At 27.7% G+C, this 27890-nt stretch overlaps 2 protein-coding genes across 2 annotated transcripts in view; both read right to left on the bottom strand.

The window, feature by feature from the left end:
* Nucleotides 1-27890, bottom strand: part of LOC119671074 (loricrin) — a gene marked incomplete in the record, with an annotated part of 302007 nt that overhangs the window by 54324 nt on the left and 219793 nt on the right.
* On the bottom strand, nucleotides 699-2817 carry LOC119671071. Its single transcript, XM_038081574.1, has 5 exons — nucleotides 2617-2817; nucleotides 2204-2545; nucleotides 1854-2136; nucleotides 1036-1787; nucleotides 699-964 (listed from the first exon to the last, which is right to left on the bottom strand). The coding sequence occupies exons 1-5, from the start codon at nucleotides 2727-2729 to the stop codon at nucleotides 865-867; spliced, it is 1590 nt and encodes a 529-aa protein (XP_037937502.1). The 5' UTR covers nucleotides 2730-2817; the 3' UTR covers nucleotides 699-864.

Genomic DNA, 27890 nt, shown 5'->3' with positions numbered 1-27890 from the left:
TATGCTATGTAGTATATTTGCCTAAGTTCTGTTGCATTTAAAAAATTACTATTTAATCATTGCGTTAAAACAAAGTTTTCTTTCGCACTCATCGTAGATGTACGTGTCTGTCGAACTTCTAAAACAAAATTAATTTCATTCAACAGAAACGTAGGAATAAATTTGCTTGTATTTCAAAGATGTTTCTGCAATTAATTTTAGAACTAACAGGAAAATCTACGTGCGTACACGTATTCAATTAAATTGTGCTTTATTTTAATTTATTGGTCTTCTATACTATAATTTATAAAATAAATGTAGCATGTTGTAAGCTTTATTTAAAATATGTTGGATTGTCAAATTAAATATAGATTAAAGAACATTGTATAGCTAAATAATTTTTTTAATAATATAAATTATTTATATCATAATGTATACGTATGTAAATTAATCTACCTAAATAGTTAGGGATTAATGGAAAATGGAATAATTTTAACAACTCTGAAAATTTCATAGACCGAAAGTACTCCTTATCCTATATTCTGTTTTGAAATAATCTTTTAAGTTAATTTATGTTTAATAAGATTGAATGACATAAAGAAGGTAAATAAATTATATTCTGTTTTGAAATAATCTTTTAAGTTAATTTATGTTTACTAAGATTGAATGACATAAAGAAGGTAAATTTTTTTTTATTAATAAGTATAAAAACATGAAAATAAAACAAGTTTTGATTATTTTAATAGTTCAATCTTTCTCACAAGTTCAAAAAAAGTAATTTTGAATAATCACTTTCAATCAAAACATGTTTCTTTTAAAATTTTAATTCTAAAATAAGAGAAATAATAAGAAATAGAATCAAGGGTGTCACTCTGAATGTAAACCTTATTCATTTGTACAATACTCCATAGGAACGAAACGCCAATTGGCCGCAGTTTTCTTTAAGCTGTAACATATAGCTCTGGATATGTAAGACAGTAACTCACTACAAAGATAATACGTAAGAAGAAAATAAGTTCTGTGAAAATATGGATAAATGCAAATCAAAACTCATACTCTTTGTTTGGAGAGATTGGTGGCTCTGGCGCTGGTTTTAAAGGGTTTATGACCTCTTCATAAGTATAATCAGTTCGAATGTTGTTATTTGGTCGCCGAAAATTAGAGTCTGCTAAATATTGCCAGAAAAGCTTTTCAAATATTGTTGTTTGTGGTCTCGGTATTTGATTTTCTCTAATGGGCTCTTCCGGAACCGGATCTACTAATTCAAAGTCAACAACATCTTCTTCTTTAAAGTTAATTTTGAGATTGATATGCAAGTACACATGTTGTATGTAAACATTTTCTACACATTTCGGATCATCGATCAAAGTCACTTCCTGCAGAAGACTTTTAGCTAATTTTGTAGCTTTGTCCTGTATTTTATTTATAACCAAAATGGTTGGTATTCGTGTAAAATTAAGTGAGCGTTTGGATGATAATACAATGATTCTACAAAGTTTTGAGCGATGCGGTTTAAGACGAAAGATTGGTGGATCAAAAGTTATTTTGAAAGTAGAATTAATTTCGTATTTTTGCCAAGACATCTCAACACATTCTTGACTATAATTATGTATAGCAACCAATTTAGTGCGTTGCTCTTCCATATTCATATCAAAATCTAATTTATTTGGATAAATAATAAATGGAAGGTCAACACAGTCATAATCCCTATCAGGTGCCTCAGTAAATTCCGGTTCTTCATTAACATAAGCTGAAGCATTTATATAAACTTTGTATGGTCGACCATTATAGGCCATTGATAAGCTTATCTGTAATTATTTAGAAACTATAAATGAATATATGAAGTAAGATAAGTTGACTTTAGCAACAAATACCAGATTTTCCATATCTGTTGGTCTGTACTCTACCATCAATGGCCAAACACTCTGGCGTGGTACACTTAGATTGGGATTAAGTATTTTAAAACCGTGCTCATCAGTGGAAAAAGAAAATTGTAAATTTTGCATTGTAATATTACGTATCCAAATTGCTTGTATGCAACGTCGGTATTCTTTTATATCAATCGGTACCAGATTCTTTGTTAAAACACATTTATTGGGACTAAAATTTACGATGTCTAAACGTATATATAATGATATGGTGCGATCATCTGAAGTTCTGAAAATTTCAACGAATTATTACAAGCATATATAGTATTTAGATCAGTTTATTAAAATTTACGAACTTCATTTCGAAACATAATGTATGCTCTCCAAGTACACAAAAGTTAACAATAAGTTTCATAGCAACTAATTCATTGGATTCCATTACTATGTTATCCTGCAGAATATGTACTAAATTCCGATGAGGACAGTGGAACATATGACGAAACTGATTAAACCCAACGCGAGTTTCTACCAAGTGACATTGACATTTCTGCACACGCCTCACATTTAGTCGATACTGTATAGCACTTTCATTGCGTATCCATAGGACAATTTTATAAGGCAACGAACATAGTATTTGAGGTGGAAAACGTATTATATGCGTCACACGTATCTCTGGTAGTCGTAATTTCAAATTAAATCTAAAATTTGTTTTATCAAAAAATATGTCTTATTTATGTAGGATTAGCAACGAAAAAAACAAACTCTTTACTTCTCAATATCGAAATATTCCCAGTAGTACTGTTTGAGTAATGGTGCTTGACATACCGACAAGTTCTCAATTTGTATAAAGTTGTTTAATAACTGATGTATAGTGCTAGGCATTTTGTAATACTAATTTATAAGTATCGCGTATAAGAAACTTTAAGAGTACAGAATATAAAATAGTAAAAAACTTGATTGTGTTTTTTTATAAATTTATAAAAATTTCTGCCAAAAATATTTTTATATATTTATCATAGTTCGACTTATTTAGTTTTGAAGTTTAATTACCTGGTAAGCAGATTAAATACGAGTAATTCAAACCTTAGCTTTTTATTAAAATAAACAGAATCTATATTTTACACAAAAATCTAAAAATTTAAGGAATTATATATTATCCATTTTGGTCCGATATTTTATGCGATTCTTAAGGCAGAACCAAGATATCACATTTAGAAAACCATCCTCATTGGAGTTTTCAAACTAAAAAAATTTTTTAAAAATTGAAAGAAATGATATCACGAAAGTTTCAAATCTGGAGAGTATTGTGGATTTGATAATACAATTCAATCAAATCGTAAAAGTTCTCGACAGGTATTTTTGCAAAATTTCAATGGAACACTATACCTTTTCTGTTCATCAATTTCAATCTTTTATGACTGATTGAGAAATTCAATATATTTATTTAATTATAGATTTATTGTCCGGTGGACTTTAACAAAAGAAAAACACAAAACAATAGAATCTATTCACATCCCATCAATCCGATAGAATGATCTTTTTTTAAGGAATATAAATTTTTAAAATGTTTTTTCCATATTTCCATGTTTCAATGTAAATAAATAATTTGCATTCATCACGATAATACATTATTCCCTTGACAGTAGATGAAGAAATCTCAAACTGAAGGAAATTGTTTATTGCAAGAACATGTTGATTGCATATGATGTGGCTAAAATTTATACCAAAGCGTTTTACATGATCACTTAAGCTTTGAGTGAACTCATAAGATATTACTCTGCAGCTTGGACCAGTCAATTTTGTCTTTATTAACTTTAACTAATATCTAAGAAAATTCAGTTCAGAATGTGATGCATCTATAATATCAAAAGTTTTGGACTAAGGGAAAACAGTTTTATCAAAACTAGATGTGCCTTATAGCCATGTGCAGATAGAGAGAATTTATTCGCATCAAGTACTTTTATTCCAATGAATTAGAAATGAGAGAATTATTACAAGATTGCAAACTATTGGAATATTCCGCTCAAGAGAAATACTATTTTAAAACTAATTACATGTTTTTTATTTCAAATATAATGTGTGAAATTTTAAAGAAATATCTGATTATTAATATGTGATAAATAAGAAGAAAAAAGTCAATAAAATATATTGTTGCTTGTGTAATTTTACTAGACGCAGAGCTTTCTGTTTTTTCCAAGTAGTGAATAGGTCTAAAAAAAACACATTCCGATATAAAACTTAAAATTGTAAAACAGACCTAGTTATTAACCCGCCTGGGTAAAAGCAGAGATTATATTAGGAAGTTCTATATTTGGGTTATTGCCCAAGCTCATTAACATATAGAAATAAATAACTTAAACTTGTCAGGCCTAAGTAATTGCATAAGATGTGTTCAGTTGTTTCTTTTTCTTCTTTTTTTTAGAATTATTAATTTAAATATTTTAATACTTCATAGTAAAGTTTGCTTTTAATATCCATAATCGAAAGTTTTTATGATTTTTATTTAAAAAATTAAATTCAGAATATATTGAATAGAATTTCTTAATTTGAAGTAAACATCAACAGAAAATTTTAATCGATATTAAAATATACAAGTATTATTAACAATTCACATTTCTCTACAGTCTTTTATTTTGAGAATATGCAGTAATCCATATAACGAAATAAAAATGGAAATGGTTTTTTGAATAGTGGCTATCATGTATTGTCATTGAAAGGATGTTTTGTTAGTTTTCATGGATTTTTTTTTATAAAGAGAATTACAGAAAAACAATCAAAGTGAACGCATGTGTTGTGATGACCAGCAATTTGGACGCACCCAAATCCGTTTTTGTTATATGGAATACGATATTAAAAACTGTGAAAGGCAATCAACATGATTGGAATATGTTTGCAGCTTCAACAGAAGTCGATTGTGGAAAATTCATTTTTAGTTAATTTAAAATGTTCCATTTTTTTACAACTTTTTTTGGATTGTTAATGTTGATTTGATTTCCCTTTTTCAAATTAAATTTCTTTTTAATTTTTAGTGCATTTGATTGATTAATTCATTATACAAAAAATATTTAAGTTTTTATTTAAAAATGATATAAGAATTTATTTATATTTTAAGTAAGTTCTTTTATAAAAAGTTTTCTAAGAATTTAATAAAAGAAAATGATTTAAGGAGCTTTATTACAATATTACCATTAGGATTGTTTATTTTTCAGATATATTCAGAAATTAATTTAAATATCTTCGATTAGCACAAGTAAAAAAATTTCTTAACGTATCTTTAAGTAGTTGAAAACAAGTAATAATTGCCTTTTAAGATATAATTATTTCTGTTTATTTGTTGAGTTCAATAATCTTTTTAATAGCCCAGTATCTTAAAATTGAACTATTGAATAGAGCATTCACTCGTTAATGCAATTGAGAAATTCATTTCAAACTAATACCAAATAAATAAAAATTATCTCATTGTCAGGCATATTTTCTTATGATTATGAAAAACAATTAGTTAACTTTAAAATACTGAAATAACAAACTTTTCTAATAGCTTAAAAATTTTGGCAGAATTATAAAATTATCTTCCATGAAAACTAGCAAAGAATTTATTGTACACTCACAATTATAATAGTTTAATGAAGTTTTATAATATTTTTCAAGTGTTAATGTAGTTAACATTATTCATAAGTAAAAAGTTTTGTTTTCCACGCTTCAAAACTTTAATTTATACGCCCTAGAGCCAGAGTTCACTGACTCGCTGCCAAAGGAATAACCCGACAAAGCATTCCATAGTAATCTGAATGAAATTAAAAACTCATTTAATAGTCATTTGAACAATGAGAAATAGTCTTACGGTCTGTGACACTTAAAAATAGAATTATTTAAAATATTTTTAATTAACTTAACAATATAATTTAATATAAAATAAATAATTTTAATACAGTTTAATCAAATTTTGTCAATGCTTCTCTAGCCATTGCTTTATTATTCGGTTCATGTCTTTATCATAAGTACCTTTTCGCTTTAACGAAAGCTATAATGTTTCTTTAAGTGAGATATAAAGCTATAAAATTTAACATTTTATTTTCATTTAAAATTCCTTTGTACAAGTTTTAATTTAAGTAAATGTTTTAATGTAAAGATTTTCCAGTGAAACGTGCATTTATTTTTGTTTCTTTTATTCTTGCCAGCATTGCTCATTTCCTAGTTGAAAATGTCTCTGTCCTTGGCATTCAGAGATGGTTAAGCACATATGATACAGAAAGATTAGCTAATGTAACGGTGAATGGATGTGGATAAAGGACACGTAAGTACAATTTGTTGTCAGTTGTAATTAAACGTTACACATTTACATAGTCTCACAGATGGCATCATTACGGAGGTGCTTGTTTCATTACTTAGTTGTAATGTTTGTACATAATCCTACTTAACGTCCTCTACTGTTTAGATTTAAGCAATTCCTTATATAATGACTAGAGCAAAATATTGGCAGTAAAAACGAAAACTGAATCATTTAGAAATATTTTATAGCTTGGATTGCAGTTGTTTTTGAGCTTGATTTGTATAGTTCTGTGAATTGCAAAGGATAGAGGGTGGCTATCTAAAGAAAATTCATGAAACACTAAGTGATTATTTTATTTAACATCATAGGTTTTGAGTTTTAAGTTTAATAAACCCAATTTTTTTTATAATAATATATATTTAATGCTATAAATGATCATTATTATTATTTAGACACTTACCAGTTATGATTTTTCACGTTTTCAAGTCTGGAAAAAAATAAATTAATTTTTTAAATTAATGTTTAATTGTGAAATATGTGTTTTTTAAATAAAATTTTTAAAAGCTCTTAACTATTATTTAAAAATAATAAAAAACTTGATTTCAAATTCCATTAAAATCACAAATAAAACATGAAAATACAAACATTGAGATTATCCTCTACCTTACATAAAATTCAGCTTAAATAATAATAATAAATTTTTTAATAAAAAAAAAGTTTGAAAAAATAAATTTAAAATTTGCAGTCATATGTTTAATTGAATATTTTTTTTATTATTTCTGTTTACTTTATAATAATTTTTTTCTACTTACTTCGCTTTTCAATCTAGTTTGTATTAAATCTATTCTTTTTTTTAATTTTAGTCTGAAGAACTGTTCTTATATCAAATACCACTTTAATAACATAAGAGCTAAATTAATCTTTTAAAATTAAAAATATTGTCACATGATTTTACTGGTTCCGAATTACCAGTAAAAACTTTTTCCACTTACAATGATAATATCAAATGACTAAAATTAATTAAAGTTAGAAATTGAGTATGAAAACATTGAACCTGCTTCAGTGTTTTTATTTGATTTTATTATACGTAATAGAAAAACAAGCCACCATGAGTAGAAAATGAAGGAAAAACGTATTCGGAAGCATTTTGGAAGCAACAAACTTGAATCAATGACATGGAAATAAATTGTTCTAAAGTTTAACAGTTTTCCGCAGAGCAAAATGAAGTTGCCTTACAATATTTTAAGCGATTTTTAGTCCTTTATATCTTTGTTGCTGCCTGAACATGAATAATGATGTTAAACTGCAAAGTATGCACTGTAAGGAGACCAGGAAAAACATTAAGAAAACGCATTAACTTTTATGCTGGGAAATGATTCATGTTCTTGCAGTGCACTGCAGGGAAAATAATTTTTTATATGTCGGGAAAGGGTGCACCAACTTGAGAAATCATTGGTATTATCGAACTTATTTCAAAATTTAATATATTTTTTTATATAAAAATTGTTAAAGTTGGAAAATAAATTAATATAAAGAAATAAATTCATTTTATATAAGAGTGGAAGAGAGTCGATTTATAAATTATTTTTTAATACACTCAAATAGAACTTCATCTTACATAAAGACTAGCTCATTTAGTCGTTGAAAATATAGCTTTTATAAAAGCACACTAACCGTTCTAAGAAACTTTTATTCCTGGAAGAGGAATCTGTGTTTCAGACTGAGAAATTGCTCTGTCTGTTATTGTATATAGGTAAATATCATTTATTATTAATGGGAGGTTTCTTCAAAACCCCTCTCTACGTCTTGACTGGATTATTGTTTATCACTTCATCAGACTAAGCAATAATTGATCTTAGATCTGCATACTTCCCCTAGGAGTCTGTCAACATTTTGAGATTCGATAACGCGGAGTTGGTAAGTCTCATAAATAATTTCAGGGCTTTATCTGTTATGTATTTTTTGATCGGTTCAATCTTGAGGTCCCTGAGGATGTCATTCGTTCTAATGTACCATGTTACTAGTCTTTATAATTGAGTACTTTTATTTCCAATATATTTAGAAAGGGTTATAAATTTAGTAATAATAATTTATTTTATTACTATCTAATTTTGCATGTGACTAATTTTATGAATAATAATTTTTCTTACTGCTACCCAGTTTTGTGTGGGACTATATTTAAAAATTTAACTACTCATTGTTACATTGACTACCTACTGGTATAATTATGTCAATATAAATTTCTTTAAGAATAACATACATTTTTTTACAAATTTAATAACAGCTGTTGTAGTTTTTATTAATACTTGAACTTAATAACATAACAAAACAACTGGAAAAATTGCAATCCGTGCATATAAAATTTTACAATAGAAACTATGCATGAGAAGCCGCATAAGTTTTTTGTTAAGAAAATGAAAAGTTATGAGTTCAAATATGCATATAAAATAGAAATATTAAAATTAAAAATAAACAAAAAAAACAAGAATAATTGAAATTTTTAGCATTATTTTAAGAAACATGAATACGAACATATCGAACAATATTTCATTACCCAACATGACGTATGAGTAACATTTGTTTCCATGCCATTGAAAATTTCTCACTTGAGCACAATAAAAACCGATTTTATTGCCATAAGTTTTGTTAAAATTTGCATAAAATATAAATAAAAGAATATTATATTTTTATTTTTGAACGCAACAGCGCGTTTTAAAACCAAAAAGGAAAGCGGAAAAAATTGAAATTACTTTGTCCTGCAGCAAGGCATATAATACAATGTTATTTATTTCAAGTTGCCAAACAGACAAACAGACAGACATCCTTAAATCCTTAAAAACTTTTACGACTGTACTTAAGTATGAATTTGGGTCATAATAGCATCATTTTGGAAGTTTTCTTCTACAAGACATTTTTAAGTATGTGTTATGCGTGTTTAAGACACATTATCCTTCTTTTATAAAGCACTTGTCTTTGCCGTATTTTCCACCATTTCAAGTGCCGCAAATTTGTTGCTTTTTATTACAATTTCCCTTTTTATTTTAATATAAATACAAAGTTAAATAAAAATAAAGTCAAAGAAACAAACAACTTTGAAATGAAATTACCGAGTCGATGACTCTAAAGTGTCTTTTAACAATTCCGAGATACTTCTTGAGTTCAAGTTTTATAACATTTTAAAGAGTAGAAGTAGGAATGTAGAAAGTATTTTGAAAATAAGATTAAAATTTTACAAAAGATTTCTTAATGAAGGCTTAAGTATTTCATTTAACTTTAAAAAATTATCATAAATATCATAATTTTAATTTGTGATTAAAAAGCACTTTTGCTTATGTATTAAAAATATAATTTTTTGTTGATGTTGAGCATTTTCCGAGTGAGTGCAACTGGAAACTTTTACTCTTTGATAAGGGTTTTTGTAGAGTCCCACCCATCTTACTGACTAATTTGTGTATTCCTCATATGCTTCGTGATTATTCAATGACTGATCTAAGATCTGCATACCGTCCCGTACGGTTAGTGTTTACTCTGAAATTAGATAGTGCTAAGTAGGGCAGCCTGTCGGTTCTCGATAAACATATTTATAAATTGGCGTGACGAAGAATCGGTTCAATTTGATACTCGCCCGATGGTAACTCATCCCGTTGCATAACCCGCCCCCTGACGTCTCTAACCCTAGCACCCTTCCAGCAAACCCCATCCAAGCCATACACTTTAAACCCTCCTAACACCTTACAGTATGCTTAGATAAGCGGAATTCGGCTCATTCCCCTCTATAACCGTGACACTCAAGATTCCAGTCAGAGAGTCTACCACTAGTCCACAGACCATGCGTATGCAAAACCCTGCCCCCTTCGCCTAGTCGTCAGTTACCTACACCTGCCCTTGCTCATTGGCTTAGTTGAACCCAACTCACTAGGTATTACGCCTCTCGCTCATATCTCTCTTCCCTAATTATATATTAACTGCGCCCCCTTCGCCTAATCCTCAGCTGCCTACACCAGCGCTTGCTATTTGACTTAGATAAACCTAGTCCACTAGGTATTAAGCTTCTCCTTCATATCTTTCTTCCCTTATTACTGGAATGAAGTGCCCATACTGTGGTGTATGCTTCAATCATTTCCAGATCAAGAAAAGAAAAGAATCTGTTTAAGAGTCACTGCATTTAAGGAATTTTTATTTATAATATTTGACTTCGAAAAACATGCGAGGGGGATACCTTATACTAATTCAAAAACGAAAGAAGGATGGATGCTAAATATATAATTATAAACTGAAACTTTAAAGAATAGAACAATTATTACTTTTTATGGAAGATGTAGGACTTCATGAGTCACTCTTAGTCAAAACAGGAGTACAGCAGATCTAATGAGTGGGATACAATATTCGCTCTTTATAATAACAGTAATAATTGACTATTTTCAATAGAAGTAAAACAATTGTCAACTCTTACATATGCGCTAATCAACGATTTTCAATACTTGGCGAACGGGTGTCAACGTATTTTGATTGTAGCGCATAAACTTTCACTCTCTTCTTTATTCTAAAATACTGTAATATATTTTTTTGTGCACACTTTTAGGGGGACAGAGAGCAAGTGGTTTCGCCACATATTAATTTCGCCCCATATTGATGGCTATATATAAATGAAATAACGATGTACAATAAAACAAATATCAATTTTTTATAAAAATTATATGAAGTTGAAAAAACTACAAACTTATGTCTACTTTTTAAGGCTATGGAATTAGCTCATTTTGAGACTTTCCATAGAAAATTTTATTTCCACGCAATTAAACTCGAAAACTTTATGACCCTATCAAAGTGCCAAAAGGTCAACAATTAAAATTATGATATTTTCTAATGTGAATGTGAATGAAATTGTACAAAATAAGCGGTTTTTGCAATATTCTCAAATTATTTGTCATAGCAGTAATGGCTGTGGTTACCTACACTATCTTGAAAGTAAGTGACCTTAAATCTAAACTCATGTAAACTCAAAAATTGTGGCACTGAAATTTATTTTGATATTTTCTCCACAATTACAGACGTTGGACAGCATAAAACCAACTAAATCGTATTATTGGCACTTTAGTGTTTTCCGAGTGGGTTGCCAAATAATAAAGTTTAGGAAAACGTTCAACTATTTTATAACTTTGTGTTGCAATTCAAAGTGTCCTTATTTTAAGTTAAGGATTGTTCTAACAGTTTTTGACATTTTCTATTGTTTCTGAGTACAATTTGTTTTTAACACAATTGTTTAAAAATAAATAAACTCATATAATAGGTGTTATTGCCAACGTTTCTTTGAGGTAAAGAAATAGGAATTAACTAAATAAATATACAATACAATATACACATATGAGGTTATTCGTTATCATTATTTACAATCAGATACACACACTTGCTTTGTCTTAAAAATATATTATATAAAGAATTATATCCCTTTAGAGGCAATTTAAATAAAAAGAGTAAAGATTTATTAAATTCTGTTCATCTATTTATCTTCATTATTAATTATATATTATTAATAAGTCAAAAATATTATAAACAAATAATTTATATATGATATACCTGCTTAAAGTAATTATATATATTAACCTCAATTATGTTTCTAGTTTTTTAAGGATATAAAATTGTATGTTGATAACTATAGTTACTATATATATATATTATCCATAATAAATTAACTACTTCATTTTGTCTGGCGTTATGATCTATATTAGAATGGGTCGCCTAAAAAAAAAACTCTGCTTCAAAGTCTTCATGCCTGAAGACATGTACCGCCCTCCAAGCGGACCAACTTTTGTTTTTTTTTACAATTTGGTAACACAATTTGTTTTTTTTACAATATTCTCAGTACAATAAAGCTGAGGTTGTTGGCAGATTATATATTAGTTAACCGCGGCTACAATCTCAAGAAGATGGCTTAGTCTGAGAAGGCAGAAAGTTGACCTAACCTAGAGTCCAATGAGGTGTCCAGTCTCAGTCCTTTTTATTATCGGCTCATTATATAAACTAGAAGGAAACTATTTAGCTGCAAATTGCTGTGTTCAACAGGTAATATATTGGCTTTAATCTGGGTCTGTTGTTGGCAGAAAGATATTTTGCACATCATTCTGTTTACTTCTATTCACTACTTTCAGGCACCCTATTGTTGTTGATATTGCAAAATGTCTTTTCATTTTTTCTTTTTATTGTGTTTGAAATTTCAATGATATATTTCGTCTTCTTCTTGAGTTAGTGGTAGTACGCACTTTTACTCTATAATGGCTGGGGGGCTTATCTCTACCCCACACTAGGCTTTAACTAGGCTAAGAAATCATATCATTTATTTGTCTTTTAGTTGATGATAAAGTTTTATTTTTATTAATTATCCTAAATAAGTCATCTAATTAAGTTTTTTGGCATTCTATTCTACAGAAGTCATCACTTACATATTCTGATAAAGTCATTAACTTCAATGTTCAATACTTTCATATATAAAGACTTATTAATTAGAAGACTAACAGTATATGAATTCCATAATATGACTGCTCATGACTGTTTAAAATTCTGCATTAATGAGATAGAAATAGTCACATTTTATATTAAATAGGTGCAATATTACTTAATCACCTATTAATACTAATATTACCTATTATTACCTAATATAATTTTTACATAGGCTCTGTAAGAAATTAATTTACTTATTAAATTTCATATATTATGAATTATTATCAAAATAAATTTGCAAATATGTATGATTATAATAGCCGTATGTGGTTTTATAAACGTCTTTGTTTATTTAATTATTATTTGTACATTCATTTATATATTGTTTTAAAGCATAAATACATACATACAAATAAACATTGACGCGACGGAAGTATATATATAGAAATTTTTGTTTATATAAAATATAATTGAGAAAATAACATACTTATCAACAATTGAGGGCACATATTATGATAGAGAAGTGTAGGACTCTAGTCGCTTAACTTGAAGAGAAAGACTGTATCAAATACTTTAACTCAAAGTAAAATAGAACGCTATAATGTTGATAAGATCAGGAACATGAAAATATGTATCTCTAATTAGAATATTTATTCCAATTTTGTAATTGGAATAATAATTTTATAATAAAATTTAATAGTTTTATAATGAAATTATTATTACTATAATTTTTTGATTTTCTTGACTGTACTGTTGATTTGAAAAGATAATTATAATAGATTTTTTTGAAGAAAACAGAAATAAGTTTAACTTGTACCTAAATGCATTTATTCATTTTACTTCATAAATACACAATATATACTATATATGATTATATGTATTTACTTCATAAATTCAAAATATATATGTATTTACATATATTGCAAATAATAACTAAAATGAACAATATTATTTATTTTATTTTTTTATTGTGTAATAATTATGAATAATGAATGCTAAGGTATTATTATTCGAAAAGATGAAGTAGTACATACCACATGTAAATAAGTTTATTCTGATAATTATTTAATAAATTAATCTCTTCTTATATAACATATTAACTGATATTAAAAACACTTTAGATTTATTTAATTAATTGTTTATTTCACAGAAAACTGTTTTTGACACTCTTTTTTTTTATCCTTTAAAAGTTTTTTAAATTCAAGAAATATATTTATTTCCTTTTCAATAAATTTATATACTATTTTAAAAAGTTATTTGTAAAAATTTTACTGAGTCTCACATTTTATTGACACTTAAACAAAAACATTCACAACTTATAAGATTCGCGCACAAACTGATTAGAAGACAAATTGGAAAAATGGAAAAGATGAGAAACTGATAACAGATTTGCTGGAATATTCAGGCACCTTACACCATTTATGATAAGCATGTTAATGCAATTGAATCAGATAGATCTTATAAAATTTTATAAATATTTTTTTGATAAGAGAATAAGCAAATTGGGTTTCTAATACTTTATGCATCTTTTATATCCATAACAATCTTGCAGTGGTCAAATATTAGGATGCTAAGATACATACTGGGCTGTAATGTGCCAGCACTATTAAACAAAAATATATTGATAAGTATTTTTTTAAGCAGTAGACTCTGAGAGATTTAATCATAACCTTATGCCGAATTTGTTTATATCGATTGTATTCGCAATTGCATCTATAAGTATTTTGAGATGTTCACATATGAAGAATTAGTGGAACAAAAAGTTTTTCGTGAGATATATATTTTAAACATCAACTCGTTTATGAAATTTTCAAAAATATTATAGTAGATCTACAGTTAATCGTACATATAAAAACACTCTAGTATAAATGCTACAAGATTTTAAAGAAAACCAGAATATGGTGATTGATGGATAAGTGTATGGATAAGATGAATTATTTGGTACTCCAAAATAGACAAATAAATCCAGTAAAATTGACTCTTACAATAAGTTTTAAGAGTCATTTAATTCGACTATTACTAATATTTGGACATGACATGCGTCATGGGATGACTGGTGCTGAAAGTGGTTAATTTTGCTTAAGAAAAGCACAACAATCAGTTTGCAGAAGACATGATTTTCAAGACTTCAACAGCATCTACCTTCATTAAATGCATTATATTAGACAAAAAGACTATTCACGAGTATGGCACAGAGAAAACGCCAAAAATATACAGTAAGACGTCTTGAAAACGAAGCGAACCCCAAAACACATCGCATAGTTCAATGAGAACTAAAAATGACAAATTCTTTTTAATTAAATGTATTCATTACTTTTGTTATATAAATATAAGAACAAACATCTTAAGTAATATTTATATAGTTTGTAAATGCTTACTATAGTGCTGTAAATACCATTTATATATAAATCTACTCTCAAAGAGCATGCTTTCAATAATCACAACAATAAACTAATAAGGTTATCAAAAATGTAAAATTCTCTAATACAAATACGGAATATTGATAATAATTGATGCTGATAAGAAGTTGAAGGTTACTACTGATGCATTCGTATTTCTAAATAATAATATAAATATGAATTCTTAGTATATTTTATTATTTTGACAATTCCAAATTCAATAACAATAAAAAAATTTCTATTCAAATCAAAATTCCATAAAATTAATTCGGAAATTTTGCAATTTCTGGAAAAATTTAAGTCACGTGCATAGAAGGAATTAAATATCTGAATATTTTTTTAAAAAAAAATATTTTTTTCAAAGATATTTAAAAATTATACAATTTTTTGTTCACAACTTTTTCAGGTTATTAGAAAAATAAAAAAAAAAATTATTAAATAATGGTAAAAACTAAAATATCTTTCATTAAAATTAAAAGGACTTCTCTGAAAATACCTATTGACAATAACATGCATCAGCAATGTAGAACCGCCATCTATAATTAACATTGAACAAAACGTTTAAGAAAATTAAATAAATCATTTCAAATAGCCATTCCGAATGTTTCTCAAACTGATAATAACAATGACGAAAATAAGAACACTACAGTATACAGCGACAATCCAAACTAACAAGATCAATTTATAATCTATGGAAAAAGAAATTAACTAAACAGAGCCAAGATAGAAGTTACAGGAGTTGTGAGTGCTCAAACTAATCACGACCCAGTGGGCACCCATAACGGAAAATTAGATATCTCTGAAACTGCAAGTACACTTTTCCTTCGGTAAAACGACCAATGTAGTATACAGCTCTTATTATCTAATTGCGAGACCATTGCTAATTCAACTCATATGATTCATACCATTGTTCATATATAGAATATTTCAGTTTTAATTCTAAAATGGAAATGAAACGCATATAGTTACTTTTGGCTAAATGTTGTTCACTTCAAGGAAGTTAATTGAAATTATCTAATCACAAGAGTGAATGAAAATAGTTTTCATCATCGGGAATAGAACGTACATTAAGACCGAAAAGTTTTCGGAAATTCTCATTTAAAATTCGCGCGCTGTATATTTTTCGATATTTTAAGTTTATGTAGTTTGGCAGCACTGTCCTTAATTACTATGCCAAAAATGAGCGCGATCTGTCAGACAGTTCGTTTACGGCAGCTGTTGAAACCAGTTCACCTCAGTAGGGCGTTGCGAAAAAAACAATGGAAAAAAATATTGAACAAAGAGTTTGCATCAAATTTTGTGTTTCGAACGAAATTTCGTGTGCAGAATCGTTGCGAATGCTACAAAAGGCTTATGGGGAATCAGTTTTATCGAAAACTCAAGTTTATGAGTGGTACAAAGCCTTCCAGGACGGTCGTACGACCGTCGAAGACATTTCGCAACGCACTACTGAGGTGAACTGGTTTCAACAGCTGCCGTAAACGAACTGTCTGACAGATCGAGCTCATTTTTGGCATAGTAATTAAGGACAGTGCTGCCAAACTACATAAACTTAAAATATCGAAAAATATACAGCGCGCGAATTTTAAATGAGAATTTCCGAAAACTTTTCAGTCTTAATGTATGTGTATATAGTCGGTGTGTACTTTAAAAATCGTTCACACTCTATTTAGCGGAAGCTGCAAGAAAGAAAGTAGAAAAAATCTAATGAACATTTTCTTTAAAAATACCCAAGAGTGACAAAATTGAAAGATTTCACTATAGAAGTTTACGAATTAACGATCCTCGTGGACATCTTCAATTATTTCAAAAAATGTTTTCCAAAAGAGGTTTTTCGAACAGTAGTGAACTACAACAACAAAAATTTTATTTTTTATATTATTTTTATTAATTGAATTTTTGGCTGACCATACAGCTGTTTCGAGTATTGCCAAATATTTTCCTTTATCAACCGGGTGCATTAGTTTTCAAAATAAAGATTTTCATGACCAGGTTTGTGGTAACAAACGGAGCTACTCGGACAGAAAAGAAAGTTATGTGGTGATTGCCTTGAAGTAGATAATATAAATGAAGAAGATTAATGAAATATTACTTTAAAAAACTTTCAAATTTTCGCTACTTTTTGATCACATGTTTTATGTTCATGGTATTTTAACAAAAATTATTATAAATAAATAATTTATTCACTTCCTTTAAATTATCACTTATTTGTTTATCTCTAATGTTTGCATAAATGGTAATAAATTATATGGCATTTGTTACATTCTAAATCAAATTGTGCATGTATTATTGGCACAAATATCGTTTTAAGATTCTTTATTCAATTTATCATTCTCAAACAAGAAGTCAAAGAACAATTCATTTTTTATTTGAGCTAAATACTTAAGTCATTTTTACAAATCTCAGTTGGTAAACATTTCATTCGATAAGCCAAAAACGAAGACTTTCAATTGCTGCATAACGTAGCGACTTTGACAGTTTGATGAAATGTAAAGTGATACCTTTAAGGATAAGAAAAGATAATCTATTAACAAAACAAAAAAACAAAATTTTTATTCAGAAGAATAAACAATAAATTACAAGAAAAATGTACGAAAAAAATATTGGATAAAAATTTCGACAAAAAGCACCTATAAATACACAGATTTTAATACTTCCGCCAGTAGTTGCTGTAACTTCCGATTCTTAAGTTCACTGCTGTGCATTGAAATGCCGACATTTTTATTGGCTTAGCGCCAAATGTAAGCGAAATGTGCCAACCAAATTTCACTTCCGCACGGACTACTAATTTTTCCATTTTTATATCAAACGTGTACTTACGTATTGTTGTTGTTCAATTTTGTTGACGTGCCTAAGAAGAAAATCAAATTTGTGCAGCTTCCATGCAGTTTCCATGCAGTTTGCATGCAGTTTGGATGCTTCAAGAAAAAACTTTCTTACTATGCCAGATACACGGAACACCATATAGCAAGTATAAGTGCATACCACAGTTACAAATTTTGCTTGCAAACAAAAAGAAAAGTTCACTTTCAGCAACCGATTACTGCCAATGCCATTTCCGCTTCCAGATCTCAGATTTCTTATACTGCATCGGATGACGTATGTTAAACATGTAATAAGGAAAAGCTGTTAAGATTTTTGCCAAAATTGCTTATCATATGCATATGTTGCGAGGAAGCTGGGCTGGCACAGCCAAATCGAGCTAAGCAGGAAATTTGCCGTGAAACGCAGACAAAAAAAAGTCACTGCACAAACCGGTGTGCATTTTGAAGAAATCTGCATTTACTTAGCTCGATCTGAAGACACAAAATAACAAAACAATTTTTCAGGGACATAAAGGCTCACGGAATTGCACACTTTAAGGAATTTGTGGAGTAATTGGATTATTGTAGGAAGTGTTAGTAATGTTCATGGAATAGTTTAAATAATTTTTTCTTAAATCAATTTATTTATTGCTTCTTAATCAAGTGTGCTGGTGTTTGCCTTTTATTTCCTTCCCACATTTAAAGTTTATATTATGAAAAGATACAATTGGTCGCTAAATGTGCAATTAAAATTTTATAAAAAATAAAGTGAAATTAAAATGTTTAATAAAGAACTAAAATATTCTCCAAAAAAAAAAATAAAGGAACAGAAATAGTTGCATCAAAAATGTTTACGTACAGCATTTTTGTTAGCTAAAAATTAACCCTAAACAATTTTTGAAACTTTTATATAAACTCTTTATTTTTAACCCGGGAAAGGTGCAACAAACTATTTGAAAATTGCCTCAACTAAAAATTTTTAATTTAAAAGCTGTGTGACATTTACTTCCGCAGTGAATTGTTTGTAAAGAATTCGCAGTTTACAAATAAAATAGGAAAAATATGAAAAAGTAGAATTTTTGCCAATGGCTTGGAAAAAAAATTTTGAAACTTTTTCAATCTACTGTCCAAATTTGCTCCTAAAATAAAATCAAAAAAAAAAAATCTTACGTACACAACACATAACAAATTACATTTTTTTTTGCAATTTTACTGAATAAACTAAAAATTTCAAAACTATAAAAGGCTTAAAATTCATTTTATATTAGTTTTTTTTAGTGACTTTGTAAGTCACATTTTGTTTACCCAACAAAACTGATGAGCTTTAGTTGAAATAGAAATATGTCACCTACGCGATTGCTTTTATCTTTTAAATGGGATTAAATTTGCAGTTATTAGAGTTGCAATCTCATTGTGAGTTTAGTTTTTAATATGCATAGATAGATTGTGCTTCAATTATTCTAAAAGAGGAGCTGTGGGAAAAGTTGTGGGGCTAATCTGCACGGAAAAAGTTATCATAAATTTTATAAAGGCGATTCACGGAAATCTGCACGGGAAATATGCTAATCTACACGGAAAAAGTTATCATAAATTTTATAAAAGTGATTCACGGAAATCTGCTAATCTGCACGGAAAAAGTTATCATTAATTTTATAAAGGCGATCCATAGATTTTATAAAGGCGATCCATAGAAAGGCGGCTGTACGTATTATATTAGCGTATCGCACAGTCTCGGTAGATGCAATTTTTATAATAGCACGTGTGATTTCAATTGAACTTTAAGCAAATAAGTTCCGAAGAATATATAAAAAAAAAAAAATTAACAACTACTATACTCAACAAATGCCAATACAAGACCATGAGCAAACAATCACAATGTGACAAGAAAGTTGGAACAATAGCACTCAATAGGACAGCTAGACTGATACTAAATATAATCGCCTAGCTTAAACGGGCATCGGGAGACGCAAATTACTAACTCACTCAGATCCTGACTGGACATGAATATTTTTGCAAATACCTATACCCCAATGGGAAAGATAGAACTACCCAACTGCAAATATGGTAAAGGAGACTGTGATGACGCAGAGCACACCTTCTTTTACTGTAATTGGTCGCTCACAATTAGAGAAGAGATAAAAGCTCAGATTGAACCAATAAATTCCGAAAATATAGTGGAAAAGATAATAGCAAACATAGAGAACTGGCAAACGATAGAGTCATATGTGATTTAAGTCCTTAAAGCAAAGAAATTAGACCTAAAAATGTGAAGCAGAAACTACACCATTAAATAGTGCAGACACCAAGAAAATGTGGTGAAAAGTAGAGGTCTGGACGCAGGTCGCTATCAAAAGAGCATGGGTTAAGAAAAAAAAAAAAGCATGAGTTAAGAAAAAAGACCTTCCTCGAAATAATGCAAATGCGGTTCCAAGGAGAAATAACCACTACCATCAAAAAAAATATCATAAAGGCTACGTGCGCTAAGTTAAGATGTTGCTTATATCGCTTATAGGGCTCCTATCAGATCTATTTGAAGAAAATAGTGGTGTCCATTGCAACTATTTTATTTTCTGCACTTTTATTTATCTTATAATTAGATGGAATTATGATAAATCCAATGAACACCACACACGAAATTTAGTGGTCCCATTTCGAGTGAGTAAAAGATTTGCAATATGCATCAACAGACAATGTATACATTAGACACGGCATCGAATGTCTTCTTTCGAATAACTAGAAGATTAAGAATGTGTTGACGATCTACTGATTTACTTAACTACAGAAACTTATTTATACAGCACAGTACTGAAGCCTTAAGTAGAAATGCCGAGTTGTTATCAGCACAGAATATGTACAATCAACAATCTTAATCACTAGCATTGTTACAATTAAAAGTCAAGGATATACAAGCAGACATGAAAAAGCCAAATAAGATATTGTCAGAATTCAGACTACTGGCAAACTAATCAAATAACTCTTGAGAACAAAGGTAGACCAACTCAATTTAATCATTGAACTTATATTATTTTATACAAGTGATTTATTAAAAAACTCAAAAAATAATATAGAATCTCTTACAAGCTTGTATTAATAAGTACTCGCATTCTTTACATACGCTAGCCTGCTAATGTTTGCCATGAGAGCCTGAAGAATCTCAGCAAGCAACCGCAAGCAACACACGCAACTAGATATTGTGGATAGCCGTGGATTGACCTATGCTTAGAAACACTGTTAACAACAACTCCAGATCATATATAAAAAAAATTGATGTCTATATGAAAAATCGTGTACTAACAAAATACAGGATATAATACTACAAGTAGAGAAACAACAAAATGATATTAAAAAATTTTTAAATTAAGGATAATATATTCGTATATCATATACTTTAACATATGTATTAATATATATGCTTGTAAATGCAATCAATATAAATAAGTTTTGCAAATATTGAAAATGAAGACTTCAAAATGCTGTATACGAATATATGTCATGTCAAAGGTTTATGTAAAACAGATTTACTTGCTACGTAAGCAATATCATTTTCAAAAAGGATATAAAGGTATTGCTTCTCTTAAATATAACCAAAGTTCAATGAATATTTTATTTAATACTTTCATGGCATAAGAGGATTTATTTATGAATATTTTTGCATCAAATAAATAAATATGATAAATTTAAGGGCAAAGATTGCTGAACGCATTTATTTATGAGTTTGGGGATTGTAACAGCTGCGGTTGATTTCATATTTTCACATTTGTATGCTACCAGATAAAACACCTTTTCTTTATGACTTTAATAAAATTATTTAATTTTTAAATTATAAACATTTGTGCACAAAAAGGAAACAGTTAAAGAACAATAAAAATTATTTAATATTCCATTCACAACATTAAATTTTAATTTTAAGCTGAGAGCTCGTAAATAGCAATATCTTACATTTAAATATGAATATCCTTCTAAAACTGTATAAAAAAATGTATACTTCCATATACACTATACATATATATATTCTTATATTTTGTAATATTTATGTTTGTAGGCAACGTTTCAAGGCACAAGACCAAATAAATCTGCTTCACTGGTTTCTACTGACGGGTTTACTTGCTTTTTATTTTTCGACATTAAAAGTGGTTTCATTGGCTTAATTAATTTGTTGTTCTCCATTTCGTCTTATCATTTAATTACTCAAACACATTGGTTAACACTTTCATTTATTTTTCATTTGATTTTATTTCGTCCTTGTGAGTTACAAAAACGAAACCCGAAAAGGAAAATTACAATTTCGTTGAAAGTAGCGGAATCCTAAATTCCGCCACTATAAATAAGGCACAATCTCAACAGCGGGAATGGTTTTGTAATAAATTTCAGTCCTGAAAGGAGAAACGTTTCATCCGCCAATTAGCGTATTGCCGGTTGGTGATATTTTTCAAACTTTTTTTAAGATACTATTTAAAATACAAAGCGATAATATATTCACAACATGAACGATTCTAAGTTGAGAATATATTGAGATATATGTAAATGGAATACAAATTTGTATGGTGAAACATTGAAGCAAGTAATTATACTGAAAAGAGGTCGAAGGTTTATAAAATCCACACCAATTAATGTAACTAAGATAGTGGCAGCCTGTCTTCGTCACTACTAGGAACAGGTATAGCAATATCAGAACACAGTTACTACTAATTTATGCCTCTTAAAGACTTCATGCTAATCTTGTTCGTAAAATTTTCTGTTGATATATTTAATTCATTGGAATCCAAATTTCATAATTGCTTTTTGAAGGTATAAGTGTTAACATAGAAGCTGTGCTCTCCCATAAGCAAAAATATAGATCAATAATTCGTTAATCATTTATAAAGTTTGGTTACTCTAATACTATATCGCCAAAAAATTTTGAAATAGAACGAGTTCCGCCCTCTTCTCTGAAGTAAACAATTTTTCATTATTAAGACTTTTCGAGTATCCCACAAATTCCATAAAAAAAAAGTAAATATGTTCGAAATACAAACTAAAACATCACTAAAACTGTTTCCTATGCGAATATATAGTCCTTTAGGTCAATATAGGCTTGAAGTCTGGGTATTAAATAGAAAAATAAATGTAAATACTGTAGCGAAATGATTAAAAGGTGCTACAAGTTATCTCCCATGTTTCTGCCTATATAACCAAAAAATTTCTCTCATTTCGGTCATATCCAGAAAAGTCTAATCTTTCCTAATCTTTTCCAGATCCTTGTTTGATCGCTTTGATTGAAATATCAATTTTTTTAGGAAAATTATGCTCCTATATTGGAACTTAATAACCTTAAGAACAGTTTGTTCTGCAAGGATATATAAGTATGCTTCTGTGTTTTTAAACCAGATTATAATTAAATCTCAGGTCAAATATTCTTACTCGATGCGTTATGTTAGTTCAACCATACTACATAGTAGTTTTCATATCTTCTTCAACATATAAGCTAAAGTTTCTCTAATAAAATGATCTCTTCAATGTAACTAATATATGGTTAGAGCATGTTTTTCTGAGTGTAGTGTGCAGTCATTTGATATTCAAAACCTCAACTGGAGCGTATGCTTACTTAAAACACAATGACTAGTTATTACTCCAATCATTGTTTTGAAATCAAATTTTACAGATTTAGGTGTTGTATATTCGTTTTTTGTAAATACTTTGGGAAGAAGAGTTTTGTACAACAAGCATCTTCCCACATTTGGGAAGAATCTTCCCAGAGCAAACTTGTGATTAACTCCATTGTTGTAGACCAATCTAATTAGATTTATAAATTGATTTATTTTGACTTCAAGATTTTGTTTCGGTGCATATGGTAGACAATTTCTAAGTAACACGGGGACTTGCATATATTTAATAATGAACTTCATCATTGCTATTAGACGAATATCCTTCGAACATACATTATTATTTTCAATTTTATCAATTATCTTTCAATTTAATAACTTATCTTAGATTTCTTTAATTATAGAGAATTAACTGGTTTTTTACTAAGCAGAAATTAATTATAAATTTTTATTTAGTATTACAATAATATCTTCATTTTCAGATAATCATTTCAAAAGTGTTAATCCAGTTCTCACTTCAAATTTGCCCTTAATTTCTTCTCCTAAGTACCCAAGAATGTTATATGATGTGAAAAAGTTCGAAATGAATATGTAAAAAAAATCATCAAAAATTTATCTATTTTTTATTATAACCCTAAAATTTTGCAATAAGCAACTTTATGTTATTAAAATTTTAATCTCGAAGGTAGTTAATATCAATGAGTCTACATGCCCTTCAATAAAATTTTATTAATATTGAATTTTTTGCTTGAACTAAAAATTGGTGAATATAGATAACATTTTTGTGTTGATTTCTGTGATATCTATTAAAATTTAAATGAGGTAATGAATATTGAATATTAAATTTATATCTCACAAAGGAATTTAAGTGTTTAAAAATAGGTAAACAACAAAAAAAAATATATATATATTAATAAATATGTTATGAAAAATCAAAGTTTAAATTGTAATAATAAAATAATAAATAAATGCTAAATATGTAAACTATATTTTAAAAATTACAATATATATCACCCGTATATTGTATAATTTAATATATGAGCTATAAATTAATTTCTAATAAACATTAAACAATTAATTTTATTAGTAAATTGAACCGTTTGCATTGTTCTGAACTATGCAGTTCAATACATAATAATATAAATGACTGCGGAAGTATTGATAATAATAAAGTTTTTCAGATTTGGACTAATAATGAATGCATATGTGTCCTATTATTGAAATAAAGACTAGATACTTCACTTGAAGTGATGATTACTTTACATGATTACTTTAAATACAGTTAAGCCAATATTTGTTATATCAAACGGCTTCAACTTATTCAATTTCTTAAGAGAGGCTTCGTTATTATGTTAATTATAAGCCGGAAAGATATATTCTGGAGATTTTTTGTTTTGAATTAGTAATATTCAAGAATTTTTATTATTAAAACTACAATGAGTACTTTTAAATTTATTAACTTTAAAATATAAACTAATCTTTTTTTTTGCACACATATTTTATAGTTTTATGTATAAAGGTTTTTTTTTCAAAATCTTTAAAACAAATTAACAAAGTTTATACATATTTTTAACTATTTTTTCCACTATTTATTTACTATTTTTTTTTAAAACCACATTTAATTAATTAATAACTCTTAAGTAGTAACATTACCATTAACATAATGTTTTTAACATAATGTTAACAGAAATGTTAATAAGCGCCACCTGAAAGTTTTTAAGTAATTTTAATGATTAATATGAAACTTAATAATGTAAAACCATAAAACCTTTTTATATTCTTTTATTATTTTAACTCTTTTAAGTTAGCCTGGTTTAATGATATAATAAAAGTTCATATATATTTTATAAACTTTGTTCCTTTTTTTCTTTAACTTTTGCAAGGAAGGATCTAAGAAAAATTTTGATACAAAAAAAACCAATAAAAATTCAAAAATTGTTTTCTTTTAAATGTCTTTTCCTTATATCTTACATAGAATAGATATAATAGTAAGGAAAAATAATATTTTTCCTAACTATTCGAGCAGTTCTCTACTATAACCACAAATTTTTACAAAGTTTGTGTTCGATTTTCTAAACTTGCCTACTTTGCTAAAGTTTTCGTAAGTTTTCATTTAATTTATTTTCTATAATTTTTTTATTTATTTTTTTTTTTTGGCGTGCCTGTAATTGTTGGCACAAGTTTAACCGCAATAGGAAATTTTGATTTCTTTAAATTGTTCAAAAATTAAACTAATGCTTTGTCGAAATAGACGACAACATGATTGTAGGCAAAAGTTTCCTTAAAAGAAATTGCAAAGCAAAAATAATAACAAAAATTTTATATTAAACTTTTTTTAACTTCTTTTCAAATTATTGAAATTTTCTTCCGTGTAGTTGTGAAAAAATATTTAACAACTTTTCGCGAACTAAAGTGAAATCCAAATTGTTTTGACCCGAAAAGTTTGATTTGTATAAGCAGTGACGTAGACAAGAGGGCATATGTATGAAATCGATCTACCTTAAAGTGAAACAATATTAATAAGAATTTGGTATATATGGTATATGAAATGGAAGTATAATAATGTCTTTAAGATTAAATAGTATTCATCATTTCTAATGTATACAAATTATAAAAAATACAATTAAAAGCTCAATTAACAATTATTAAAAATATAACTGCAAACCTTTGTGAGGATGTTAGTCTTTCTACTAAAAATATATATAAAAATTCAGTGATAATTTTGTAATGCAACATTTTTTGAAATGAAAATATTATTTATTTCACACATGTTTATGTATATGAGTGCCATTTCAATTGTGAAAAAAATTTTCTAAACATTCTATAACATCACTAAACACTTCTTTAAGTATTAACATATTATCTTATTTCGTTTATTCACCCCTTCCCGATAGTTCAGCCACGCTACTGTGGATACCTTAATATTAAATGAAATTACAATAAAATTATTACTGCAATTATTATTTATGCCTTCTTGGTTAAGTTTCCAAAGCGAAAGTTTGGACTACTTTAAATGTAAAATTTGGCACAAAGTATTTTTCAGTAACTAAAGACCTTTTTAAGATTCTAAGAATGTAAGAATCTTTTGCAAAGAAATAAAAAATAAATGGAATAGTATTATTATGTTTCTATTTTAAATAAAATTAAAAATTCTGATTTTAGATTAAATCATATATCAATGTGTAGTTAAAATTTAATTTAACATAAAAAAAATTCAATATCATTTTATTTTGCTATATTTAAATTATATTCGTTTTATTATTTAAAATTTTTTTGCTAAAACCATGTCTTTTTTAAACATTATTTAAGAAACACGCCACCATGTGTAACAAACACAATATTTGATATTTTATAAAGAAATTTAATGAATGAAGAATTAATTAAAAAATTAATCGATACTTAAGTCAAACTTTCGAATAACATTTTAAATCAAAATTTTACATGCTGCCTCATAATAAACGTAAAAAGCACAACAAAAATTCCACTCAACTCAAGCATTTCGTAGTGCACTTGAGTATTAAAACACTCACTCATATTGTTTTCATGCATTAAGAATGCAAAATATATGCAATGCCTAGAAGTATGCTTCTGAAATGACACACAAAACCGTTCGTATTCTGCAGGAATGAAATATTTCTTCACATTCAGTGTTAAATTGTAAAACACGCGAAAATGTTAAAAATGTATAAATACTTGTGCTGTGCTTAATAAACATATAAATCGGAGTACATGCCAATTAAAGTCTTAATTTAAGGATTATATATGTAATGGAAGAAATAAAGTAACAATTAAAAAATAGTACTAAAATTTAATAGAGAAGCAATAGCATGCTTTATAAGATATATTAAAGTAATTAAGTCAGAAATTAAATATTTTTTTTGCTATAAACAAGACATTCAATGAAATACAATGCCACACTTCGGCATAATATTTATATATGAATTCGTTAGCATTTATTCGTTAGTATTTAAAGAAGTGCAAGGGTGGAATCATTTGATGATAACAGCTTAACACAAAAGTTCTATACTAAAATTCTATTTCAGATGAATTCTTTATATTCTTTTTTTATTTGGTTTCATTTTTAAATACTGAAACCTGCGAACATAAAATTTCATAAATTACAAGATCAAACTTTTTGCCAAGAAATTCTACAAATTTCAATAATTAAATTACAAGGTTGACAAAATATAAACAAAAATATTGCCAGAGTGAATATTGCAGCTTCAACGAACCCTAAGACATTCTCTAATAATTTTATCTTAAGGTATAACTTAATAGTTTATCAACACATTGGAATGAAGACAAATGTTTACATAGTTGTTACAAATAATATATTTAAATAACCAAGCTGTATATCTTAGATTGACATGACATTTATAGAATGTACTATGAACGACAATTATAATTATTAACATTATATTAACAAAAAAACAATGTAAGAATTCAATCTTAATTTCTTCTATTAGTTGAATTCAATTTATAGAAAGTAAAGTTTGATGTAGTTGAAAATTATAATTATTTATTATTTACTTATTATTATTATTTATATTATT

This window comes from Teleopsis dalmanni, chromosome 1 (genome assembly GCF_002237135.1).
Source record: "Teleopsis dalmanni isolate 2A chromosome 1, ASM223713v2, whole genome shotgun sequence".
Classification (NCBI taxonomy): domain Eukaryota; kingdom Metazoa; phylum Arthropoda; class Insecta; order Diptera; family Diopsidae; genus Teleopsis; species Teleopsis dalmanni.
This window is presented reverse-complemented; position numbering and strand designations above follow the sequence as displayed.